Raw genomic sequence first — 12,195 nt, 5'->3', positions numbered from 1 at the left:
GAAATCCGCTCTCGTACCAAAGTAGTTCATTAACTTGCACTTTATACCTATCAAATTATCCTCCTATAGTAAGAAAGAACTAGTACAAATGTACAATACTTGAACAGGAAGCCAACGTAATTTTCCAAATCATAGGAGTCCTGACTACATTTCTAGCAAACTTGAGGGAGGTCAATGCAATTCAAATTTTTTTTTTTTCGCGTTCACGGTTCTATCCTCCAGCTTGACTGAACACGTCTGCTGATTGGACAATCAGCTCCATAGAACAGATATTCACGCAGAAGGGACAGTAATCAAATCTACGCAAAAGAGAAGCAAGAAAGATGTCGTGCTTGGCATCATGCTGTGCATCTCTGACATGTGGGCTCTGCTCTTCAGTGGCCTCAGGGATCAGCAAGAAGTCAGCTAGACTTGCTTACTGTGGCCTCTTTGGCCTTTCCTTGATCATTTCTTGGATTCTCCGTGAAGTTGGTGCTCCACTCTTGGAGAAATTTCCTTGTAATTTCCTCAAAATACCTTTTTTTCCCTCTTTTTGTGAAATCTTTGTCCATTTTCATTAATTTTCTTATCTGGGTTCTTTTCCTTTTTCCGACATATCTAATATAAGATGTTTATTCACAGTGATAAAAAATCTCACTTTCTTAGTTGAACTTGATTGGTGAATTTGATCATTTTACCGATATTTCTGACGGGTTCTTGTTATTTATGACTCATTTGAACTGAAGTGATTAGACAACTTATTATCTTCTTCAATATTAAGTTCAGGGCAACTGACGAGATGGTGTTTGATTTTGTCAAAGAATTCCAGTAATTTGTTGATTTGGGATTTTTTCCGTTGGAATTTGTGAGCTTCTTTTCGGTTTTCTTCTAGCAATTTATTCTTTTTGTGAGATATCACAAGGTGGAAAAAAGGAAAACTGGATTCTTATCTATGTTTTGCGTTTCCTGGTGCTTTTGTATTCATTTGTCAAATATAGAGCGGAAATCCTGAGTTTGATTCCACTGTGAGATCAAGGAAATTATGAGAGGGGATAAAGTTAAAGAGTTTTAATGGGGGAGCCATCTTAGAAGAAAAGATATCTATAATAGAACGGAAGGGTTTTAGAAGTGTCAATGGTTTTTTATAAAGGAACATACTTTCTTTAATTTTTTTGACTTATTTGGGAGGATTTACAAAGAAGCAGAATCTTCTTAAGAAGACAGAACTAAGCAACTACATGCAAGTGGTGATTGTCTCCATGGTTTCAACATAAGCTGTATCATGGTAACAACATAACAGCATTCTGAGAATTGCTAGTTTTCTCAGACTAGTTCAATGAGATATGACCCTCGCTAGTTGGTTAGGATAAACACTATCTAGTTTCTTTCTGTAGTTGTTGAATGATAATGGCAAAAAGCTACTTTCTTTGCCATTGAAAGTGATAACAACAACATAAGAAGATCTGCCTATGTGTTCGAAAATTCCAGTAAAAGAACACTTGATGCATTTTCCTTGCAACATTATCTGAGTTCTTAGACTCCTTTCCATGTTACTCTCTTTTAAGTTATACATTTGAGCTGAGTTCTGCAAAGACTCAACAGCTCCTGTTTTCTCTATAATACTATTAGTGCGTTGAAGGCAACCCAAGTTGGACTTTCATTCTTTGCTTGTAACTTCTGTGTTCATTTCAAATTGCCTTTGTGATGAACCAATTTGTGACAGCAGTGTAAATGGAGTTCTATGCTTACTAGTTGAACCTATATCCAGAAGCCCCTATTCTCCGCCAAATCCTTGTTTTTAGTTGTTTAAGTTATCTGCAGATATAAGTCTATATCTTCATGCTATTTACCAAAATATTGATATTTTTATTTACTTTAATGTTGTTGGTTTTTGTTCGTGCTCCCAAACTAAGGAAATGTGTTCTAAAATTCTGATTTTAAAGTCTCAGAAATATTATTGGGAATCGATGTAGAAAAAGAAGTCCATTTCTAGCGAATTGATATAAAGTTGATTTCCTAGAAATCTCTTTCCCTGTGAAGGAATACAAATAAAACCAACAAAAATTTTCTTTTTAATTTGCACTAAAAATATCAATATTTGGATAAATAACACCTATAACTTATTTAGGCCGGGCATATATACTTGACAAAGTAATGACTAAAGCTATAAACTTTGAGAAGCTGACAATCTCTACTTGCTTTTGTGTTCAATTAAAACTTGATTTCACATTTTGGCCTCAATATATTTCTAGTTCACAATAATATTTAGCAGAATTAGACGTCTCACTAATGTGAACATATTATTACTTCAATTCATAGGGATCAATACTTCGGATGATCAGTCAAAAGAATGGTTTCAAATACAAGCAGTTCTTCGTGTCAGCTTGGGGAATTTCTTATTTTTTGGAGTTCTTGCTCTTCTAATGATTGGTGTCAAGGATCAAAATGACAGGCGTGACTCCTGGCATCACGGTGGATGGACTGTCAAGATGGTCATTTGGGCTTTACTAGTCATCCTAATGTTTTTCATCCCAAATGTTGTTATTACAATCTATGGTCAGTTTTACAACTGTAGATGTAAATATTTCTCCAGCTTGAATTTTTTATTTTTCAAATCTGAGTTCCTTCTGCTGATGCATGGAGTTCTCTGCATGGTGAAGATTCTAACTCTGTGATGATCCTGTCTGAGTAAATGTCTATAATACAAAATACTTTGGCATGGAAGGGGCTATACAACAAAATATTTCACTACAGCCAAAAAGGCTCTTCAATAGACACTTGCCCTTCAGCGGTACTGGTCTCAAGTGATAGAATCTATGACAATGCTTTCAACTTGAGACTTACCTTAAGAATCTGTGGTAGATATCATTATTTAGTATGCTGATACACTCCGGTTTGTCATTTAAAGAATTCCAACTAGGAATACTTGGACACAATTCATTAAAGGCTTGTTGCCTGGCTTTGTTTGGTTCAAACTCTCAATGATGCTTCCTATGTGATATGCTAAGATTGTTAATAAACCTACTGTGATTGGTAATTTTGACTTATTTCAGATAGGCAGTTATTTATATTGCTACTACTAACCAATTTCCTTTGCAGGATTTATTTCAAAATTTGGGGCAGGATTATTCTTATTGGTTCAAGTAATAATACTATTAGATGCTACACATACATGGAATGATGCATGGGTTGCAAAAGATGAGCAGAAGTGGTCTGTTTAAGTTATTATATTTTATACTTTTCTCAACCAGCATCTTATTTGATTGTTTCTGATACTTTGATTGATCTTTTTCAGGTACATTGCTCTGCTTGTCATATCAGTAGTATGCTATCTTGGAGCTTATGCATTATCGGGGGTTCTCTTTATTTGGTTCAATCCTTCTGGTCATGATTGTGGTCTCAACATCTTCTTCATTGTCATGACTATGATTCTTGCTTTAGCATTTGCTGTTATCGCACTACACCCAGCGGTAAATGAACTTTTTCTCTCTTTTTCTTACATTACTTAGGATTTGCATGTTACTACACCAAGCCAAATATATTTTATTCATTTTCAAGTACATTTACACTTCTACCATCCTTTTGTCCCACTGCTGCAGTATATTTAAGAGAGCAGATGAAACTAATGAGTAATGTAAATTAGTTTGTGCTTTTTGGCTTTTTTGTGAACTGCAATTCAAGCATATGGCACCATATTCTTTCTGTTTTACCTTATGTTCTTTAGGCAGCCTCATTATCCAGGTGGACCATGTCTGCTATAGATGCCTTGCCTAACAACTTGTGGTCCACACAAACTAAGTCTATATCTAATGGGTGTTTTCCTTTTGTCAGATAACATTCTGGAACTTCAAGAGCCAATCTTGCCATCCTTTGATTTTCATTGTTAATCATTGAAAAATCTTTCCTTTTTCCATTGCTTATCTTTACTCGCTTTCCATAGACGGTCAACAATTACAAATTTCTAGCAACTGTATGTGACTAATCTCATCTTGTCTGACAGTAATGTAAACATTCCCATTCTCTTTCCACTCAAATATGATCTATATGACTTGGATAAAATTCTGGATGAAAATGAGATGGAATTTATGTGTACAGGGCTCCTTTCAAAGGCACTGCAGCTTTGTTGAAATTTCCAATGAGTACAATTTTTCACTTAGAAGATAATGGTTGTGATAATGACATGGTTTTGGGCAGGTAAATGGGAGCCTGTTGCCAGCTTCTGTGATTTCCATTTATTGTGCTTATGTGTGTTATACTGGTCTGTCTAGCGAACCTCGAAATTATGTTTGCAATGGTCTCCACAAAGCATCAAGAGCAGTATCAACAAGTACTCTTATTCTTGGGTTGCTTACGACCATTATTTCAGTTCTATATTCTGCACTCCGTGCTGGATCATCTACTACATTTTTGTCCCCTCCATCTTCACCCAGATCAGGTACCAAGATTCAGCAGAATCTAGTGCTTCGTAACTTTTTAAGATAACATGGGCTTTATTAGAGGTTTTCTTCCCTAATGTTTAACTCATTGTTCAGAAAATTTAAGAATTTCTGAGGCTATGTTAGAGAATTATAAAATCAAAGATGTGCCGTGTGGTTTCAAGAGTGAAGTAATGTAGTGTTCTATTAATATTCTGTCACCATTTTGGCACTCATAAGAATGAAAGATTTCTACTTTGATAGAATTTTTTTAATTGTCTGCCACAAGCCAAAAAAGCAGAACCACTCTGTAGTCCACCAATAAAACTTAGCTTGGTTGGGTCTTCTGGACATTTCAATTATGCTAAAACTGTCGAGCAACTACACATCTAGAACAATTTCTAGTATGACTGAGATAGGTGGTTGAAAATGACGCTTGAGATCATGATTTTGTTTTCCTGCTTTTGTACCTTTTTAATGAAAATACTTCTCATTGGCATGTAAAATTTGACTAGGTTTAACTGTCGAACTGCATGGGTTTCTACAACAGAGTTGGTGCTTTCTTTCTTTTCTAAATATCTCAAGTGTGATAGATGTATTTGTCCAGCTTTCCAAATTATTACTAAGTTTAAATAGAGGTCTCATGATTTTTAGGAGAGTCGTCGGTGCTGGATGGCTATTATCATCCCGCTCTGTTAAACTATGACATTGAAGTTTGGTGCTGAAACTGAATGTCTTCCTAGAGTTGGAAGCCTTGATCATGCTGTGTGATGTTACATTGAATTGTAATTTGTTGAACAATTTTTTTAACAGGCGGACAGAAACCTCTTCTTGAATCTGATGAGTTGGAAGCTGGAAAAGATAAGAAAGATGCTGAGCCACGGCCAGTTAGTTACTCGTATTCATTTTTCCTCCTGATATTTGCTCTTGCTAGCATGTATTCAGCTATGCTTCTTTCGGGCTGGACTAGCACTTCTGATACCTCAGATCTAATAGATGTTGGCTGGACATCAGTTTGGGTTCGTATCTGCACTGAATGGGTCACTGCTGGCCTGTATGTGTGGTCCCTCGTGGCCCCTTTGATCTTCCCTGATCGTGAATTCTAATGAGTTATTCATGCTGGATACCAGGAACTTTTCTGCTGCTGTTAATATTTGTATGTTATGGTAATGTTGTTAAATCTCTGTAAATGATAATGTGTAACTACTGTCGACGCATCCTATGTGTGCAATCAGGTTCACTGCAATATTTAATAAGTAGTGCTTTTCTTAAACTTGGTGCTTCTCTCTTACAATAAGAACGGGAAGTCTGGGTGCTGTATAATCCCTCCAGTTCCCCTCGAAGCCTTTTCCTGGTGTTAGATGCTGTTTTCTTTTAGCTAGGAGCTAAATGCAGCTAATATAGGCCGTAGGGTGAAAAACATTGCAATCAATTCCTACTGTTGCTCAAAATAGTTGAGATCAAGATTTTTTTTTTTTTGGTCATACATCAGTTAAGGGGGGAAGGGGACAGGTTCAACTCGACCTTTGGCATCAATGCTGGCTGAATTATCATCGGATCAGACGAGATGTGTGTGGCATTTAATGGGGCCAAATCTCAGCTACTTGCAGCAGCCAGGAAGCACCCACAGGAGAAGTTAGAATCAGTGGAAAGCTCCTGCTGCAATTATGCTTTTTTGTGGTACCAAGCTTATTTAATCGTCGTCCTCTAAAGTCAGAGGCACTGCAATTTTTTCCAATCCTTAACTGTAAATTGCAACTTGCAAATGCTTTAGTCAATTCTGGGACAAATTCTGCATTCAACATGTGGAAGCCGTGTTGAATTACAGGATTTTTGCTGCACGCTGTTCCCGGAAAGCAACGCTAGAATCTTGAAGGGTTTCTGCGCTTCTTCCATAACGTCTGCTTTTTATGCATTGGAAGGTGTAAAAGTACTTTATCTTATACAACAATAAAGAACTGCGGAAATAAGCAAGAAGTCCAAACTTCACTATCTTATCTTAGAAGATCCGGAAAATGTTTCCGCACAAGTCATCATCTGAACTAACTATGTGAAACTTGGATTTGGAGCAGCGACGGTCATCAGGCGGATCCGTCTTGAGCAATTCATAGCCAAGATTTGATCATAAAAAATTATACGATCTAGATCTCATCTTATATTTCATTTTTCGTTTTTAACAATATGTGTAAAACTCACAAAATTTTGTTCTAAAATTACACGTTATTGAAAGTAAGTTACACAATGTATAAACAGAGTTACGCCATGTGCAAAATACACATAACCTTCAAGAACGATTGCACCTGCAACCGTTCCTACCCCTGGTTCGTGAAACTTGAACAGCTCAAGAATACTGCAATTATGAGTCATTTGAAGAGTTCCATTTAAAGCATTTATCGTCTTGTTACTTAGATATAGCAATACTACTTGCTAACTTTTTCCAACAATCGAAATTACCGGAAATCACACAATAAAGTTAGATTAACATTTAGAGGTAATCGAAATCCCGGTGCAAAGCACAATCTAAGATGGAGCTCACAAACCAACACCATTCAGCCAATACTACTTGCTAACTTGAGAAGTAACAGTTTCTGGCGTCTTTATTGCACAAGCGTTAATAAAATCTGAACTTAAAAAAGCATTTTCTGAATCCAATCGGCTATAGAAACACACATCAACCATAAACGAACAGACCCTCCAGAAAAGAGACAACGAAACGAAACAAAAAGCTGATACAAGATTTGGATATGTATATTATGTATAAATAAGCGGTGGCCTAGACTATGAACTGCCAAGTCTCTTGACCATAACTGCCTTCATGATTAAACAATTGGTGGAAAGATAACCTACGCACCCTCTAAAGCCACCATCCCACCATGCTAACATGCGCGCATCCGCCGTCGACGACCCTTTTTCACTTCTCTGCTAAGCTGCGCACATCTGGCGCCCCTCACCGCTAAGCTGCGCACAGTCCACCTTCAAGCCTCAACTCAACATTTTAGTATTTTCCACATAAACCAATAAATAAAGAAATAAATAAAAGCTAACACACCTGAAAGCCACCCACCCCACTCCCATCCTCCTCCCCCAGCCCCTCTTTACTAACATGCGCCATCACCTCCTCTCCTCAACCATCACCATGGCCCCTGTCACCAGCTCCTCCACCACCCACTCCTCCCCCTCCAAACCTCTCAAAAAACCCACAAATCCCACCTCCTTAAATTCCCAAAATTGCCCCTCATCAGCCTCCAACTCCCACTCCCTCTGCAAACACTCCTCCCCTTCAGCCACCCTTGACCTCCTCATCCTCATCCTTGTCCTCTTCGCCGGAGCATTCCTCATCTCCTCCTGCTTCTCCTACATCTTCCACTCCCTCTCCCTCCTACTCCCTCCATCATCATCTCTCTCTCTTTCCACTCTCCTCTCTTATCTTTACTCCCACCTCCAAGTCCACCACATTTTCTTCACCTCCCTGATTTTGTCCTTGGTTTTCATGCTGATATTTTTCGAGATCTGCTGTGGGCCCAGATCAAGAAAGTGCGGGAAACTTGGGTGTAAAGGGTTGAAAAAAGCAATGGAATTCGATTTGCAGTTACAGGGTGAAGATTGCTTGAAATTAGGGAAGGCTAATAAGGCTGTTAAGGAGATTGATGAGTTGCCCTGGAAAGGTGGAAACGAGTTTAACCCGGATTATGAATGCTTGAGAGCTGAGTTGAGGAAAATGGCTCCTCCTAATGGAAGAGCTGTCCTGCTTTTCAGAGCTAAGTGTGGTTGCCCTGTTGCTAAACTTGAAGGTTGGGGCCCTAAACGTAGTAGCCGCCGTAAAAAGTGAGTCTTTTTGGTGTTGATCAGATACTCTTTTGTTGCATTTGAGATTTTATTAGACTATGAATTGCTGGCTATTTCTTGTATGATTGATTGTTTATTGCATGCGGTTTAGACGATAAATTTGGGCCACTGAAGTAGAATGGTGCGCTTTGATGCTTATGCCAAACTGATTACCGAAAGGATTTTTTTGTTGAGCTGATTATAGGACGAATGATGGTTTGTGTCTCAATGAATTTTTTGAATTTATTTGTCTTTGAGTTTGTAATGGGTTTTTTTGCAAGTTTGTGGGGTTAAAGCCATTTGTTTTACCGTATAAAACCATTTGGATTGTCTAGAAAGGTTGGATACTTTGTAAAGTTGACGCTTCTACATTATTCTCGATGGAAAAGTCTTCTGACGTTTGTTATATTTTTCTTGATGGCTATGTATTAAGGTCTTGCCTGGCAGTGGTTTTGGTTACAGACTTTACAGTCACATAGTAAAACTAAGACTGAAGGAAGTTTAAGTTAAGCTGCTTTCTCACAGAGCACATTAAGGTGGTGGCCTCCCCTGTACAAGGTTTTCTATTCCTGCATAGCCTAAGCATAATTACCCAGAACTGGTTTTTCACCTCCTCGTGTAATGTTCAACCAAAGCTTCTTTCTCTTCTCTTCCCCTCTGCAATGCCTATTCCATTACCTGTTGGATCTTCCTACTGAACTACCACTTACCATCAACTGATTGTTAATCCAGCGATTATAATCCTATGACATTACCCCCTCTGGATTTGCCATGTTGGTATCTGTGAATTGTGCAGGAGAGGAGAATTGGAATTTGGGAGAGTGTCCGGCTGAAAAGGTACTTGAAATGAACTAAAATGGGGTTTAGAAAACCATGGGAATTGGGTTTGGATTCCATTTAGTTTTAGACTGTCCAAGCACCAACTTTTGATCTAGTTAATGGACCCAAAGTGCTTTTTTTTCATGGTTGGCAAATCTCAATAGATCCTAGATCCTTGACTTTTGAGAAGATTATCAAGGAAGGTCTTGTAATCGTCTGCACTAGATGATACACATCATATTGTTTCTCAAATTAGTGCTGTTAACAGTTTTGTTAAGGCTACTTGCATTTTAGTTCTGTAGCTCTATAAGGTTTATGGTCTGGAAGATATATGCATGCTTCTTGTTTTTGTGAGATCTGGAAGCTCACAATGGACCTGGATTTTCTTGCAGCCCTAGCTCCTGGTGAGTTTTATGTATTTTTTGGTGTATAAGACAGCAAGCTGCTCATTTTGGAGCTTCCAAAAGTCTTTCTCTTGATAAAACTAATGGCACTTCTTTTAACCGGCAATCTTTATATAAAATAGCTTGAGAAGACGATCAAGTTATTGTTGAATTGTCCTTTGAACACTAGTGGCTATAAGTAGAACTCAGTTGGATCAAAATCAATACCACAAACTATTTGACTATGGTATCCAAAGAAAAATGTTAGTTTCAAGAAAATTATCCAACTAATCATGTAAAAATGTCTTTCCATGCATTTACATTAGACATCCCAGGTCATACCAGAAGAATTCCCATTTTCCTATAAAGAATATAGGTCATCTTCTTTTTTTTTTCACCCCCTGAACTTACTATTTGGAAATGGGAGCTTCAAATTTATCTTTTGAAAGAAAACTATATTAAGATAAATGTACTATAGTCAGACTTAAGTCATATATTGAAACTGAAATTTCTCCAGTACTTGATAATGGATGTCATTTCCTAGGAGCGGGTAATTGTCCTTAACCAGCATTATTACGATTATCAGATAAAGATCAAATTGGATGATGGACAACAAAAAGTGGGCGGGTCTCTCTGAGTATCTACTTAATGTCTAGATAAAAGGTTGTCATATCATTGTCTGGATTTTTTTTTTGGTCCTTCTCAGGTATCAATTTTCTACACCAGTTTGTTGGCACCTCCTCTTCCACTTTTTGACTGCAAGCCATGTTTCCTTTTCTAGCATTATCCTCCATGCTAATCTTAGGGCCAAATGACATGTTACTGTGAGTGGTAGGATGTAACTGCATTTAGCTGGACTAACAAAAACTGGTAAAAGTTTGTCCTAAAAATCATACGGCGCACACAAATAGCATCCTTTTGGGTCTTAATTCCTGCAGAGGTATTGTTGAGAATGTTTGGCCACATGAGTTTGTAAATCTTTATAGTGGAGCATCTTTTACGTATGATTCAACTAGGTTATTTGAAGCAACTTGAGATGTGTGCTGGAAATGAAAGATGCAACTGAGACAGAAATATTAAATGCTTGTAGTCCTAAGCATCTGAAGAGTGAAAAAAGGATTGGAGCCAATGGAAATGATTTTGGATCAGTCAGGTTCATGTACTTGCTATAGACTTGAACAAAGCTATCAGTTTTGAGTTTGAATTTGTAACTATAGCCAGCTGTTACATAGTAGTTTCCTGTAGTTTTCCAAATTCCTGCATTTCTGTGATAAATGTACTTCATAGGGGTCAACTTATGGTTCTAATAGTGTAGTTAACTTAGATTTGTATGTTAAGCTATTCTTGTAGCATATAAACTAGAGTAATTAACTTTGGAGTATGTGTACCCTTATGGAAGCATATGATTGCTGAAGTACTTAGTGTACTCTTGCAATCACTAAATGGCAAAGGTTATAATGGTTTGATTTTATAGAATTAAGGCATTGTCAGCTTGCCTGGGCTGTTCATAGCAACCCCATCTTTAAAGAAATCTTGAGGATTTTTGAGAATTTCTCCTCTGATTTATCCCCTTTAGTTGTTACTTTTATTAGTATTGTTCACAATGTTAAACCTTCCAGACCTGTATTAGACTCTTTATGACATTTGATATGCCATTGATGTGTCTTGTTCCTTGAAACATAGCAAGATGAGGGCTACTCATGTATTGTTCATATTGGTAGTATGGTGACTATCTGCTGGCTGTATAGTGACTATCTGCTGGCTGTATTGTTCGAAGTGCTAATACAGCATGGAGTTGTGATGTTTCACTCTTTATGTTCCTATTTGCAGGAGTCTTGCTCTTTATGGTGCTGGCGATCATCGCTGACTGCTCATGATGGCTGTGCACTTTGGTTCTCAACCACATGCTTTTTCTTGCACCATTTCTTTTTCCTTTTTTTGTTTTTTAACATCTCTGTTGTTCTTGTTTAGAACCATTCTTTAGTCCTAATACCAGAAGACATACCTCCTCAAACTCTACAAATTCTTGTCTGGAAGGATATACCAAATGAAATGCGAATAAATGATAAAAATCAAAGTGGACAGCTTTTAGCTACTAATTAAGCTATGGTTTTAGTCTAGCACCATGAACCATGTCATTCTGTCTTTAAAAGTATATTATTAATCTTGGCATGTGTTTGTGGGACTATATATACCATGAACAATGTTATGAAGGATCGTGGTGGTTATTTTATTACAATGGAGACAAGGGCTTAGCAGCTAGCAATGAGATTTACAATAATGAGATCAGAAGAATTTTGTAGGCATTGGTCGATACATTTGTCGTCTTAAACTCCAAGAATTCCATTAGAGGGAAAAATGCCTCGATCGCAATGGTTTGTACAAGTCCTATTTTTTGCGACTGAAGTCAAATGACAAGTCTTAAACTCCAAGAATTCCATTAGAGGGAAAAATGCCTCGATCGCAATGGTTTGTACAAGTCCTATTTTTTGCGACTGAAGTCAAATGACAAGTTAGAAAGAGTCATAAAATCTAGAAAGCTGCCCCATATGTCCAAAGATGTGACTATAACGTAGAGCTGTTAAACGAACCGAGCTGTTCGGTAGCTCGGTTCGTTTCGACTCGTTTGTGTTCGTGAAAGGCTAGTTCGAAACCTTAAACGAACCGAGTTCGAACGAATTTTTTTGTTCGATTAATAATCGAGCGAACATAAGCATGTTCACGAGTTTTAACGAACGTTCACGAACATGAACATAATTATCCTTTGATAAATT

General features: G+C 37.6%; 2 protein-coding genes across 2 annotated transcripts; both read left to right on the top strand.

Annotated features, from left to right (window-relative positions):
- Positions 1-232: 232 nt before the first annotated feature.
- On the top strand, positions 233-5,717 carry LOC113764764 (probable serine incorporator). The gene is made up of 6 exons (XM_027308744.1): positions 233-498; positions 2,299-2,535; positions 3,079-3,190; positions 3,275-3,449; positions 4,174-4,414; positions 5,208-5,717. Exons 1-6 carry the CDS (start codon positions 324-326, stop codon positions 5,498-5,500), a joined length of 1,233 nt encoding a protein of 410 aa, XP_027164545.1. The 5' UTR covers positions 233-323; the 3' UTR covers positions 5,501-5,717.
- Positions 5,718-7,145: 1,428 nt separating this feature from the next.
- Positions 7,146-11,544, top strand: LOC113765337 (uncharacterized protein At5g19025-like). Its single transcript, XM_027309479.1, has 2 exons — positions 7,146-8,219; positions 11,252-11,544. Exons 1-2 carry the CDS (start codon positions 7,498-7,500, stop codon positions 11,286-11,288), a joined length of 759 nt encoding a protein of 252 aa, XP_027165280.1. The 5' UTR covers positions 7,146-7,497; the 3' UTR covers positions 11,289-11,544.
- The last annotated feature ends 651 nt before the right edge of the window (positions 11,545-12,195 follow it).

The sequence above is a fragment of the Coffea eugenioides genome, chromosome 3, assembly GCF_003713205.1.
Source record: "Coffea eugenioides isolate CCC68of chromosome 3, Ceug_1.0, whole genome shotgun sequence".
Taxonomy (NCBI): Eukaryota; Viridiplantae; Streptophyta; class Magnoliopsida; order Gentianales; family Rubiaceae; genus Coffea; species Coffea eugenioides.
This window is presented reverse-complemented; position numbering and strand designations above follow the sequence as displayed.

Bases quoted from the DNA above. Each gene is read 5' to 3' on its own strand.
- LOC113764764 (XM_027308744.1), top strand. From the start codon at position 324: ATGTCGTGCTTGGCATCATGCTGTGCATCTCTGACATGTGGGCTCTGC. The intron at 3,191-3,274 runs GTCTGTTTAAGT...GATCTTTTTCAG, and splicing joins GCAAAAGATGAGCAGAAGTG to GTACATTGCTCTGCTTGTCA. The intron at 4,415-5,207 runs GTACCAAGATTC...TTTTTTTAACAG, and splicing joins TCCATCTTCACCCAGATCAG to GCGGACAGAAACCTCTTCTT.
- LOC113765337 (XM_027309479.1), top strand. From the start codon at position 7,498: ATGCGCCATCACCTCCTCTCCTCAACCATCACCATGGCCCCTGTCACC. The intron at 8,220-11,251 runs GTGAGTCTTTTT...TCCTATTTGCAG, and splicing joins CGTAGTAGCCGCCGTAAAAA to GAGTCTTGCTCTTTATGGTG.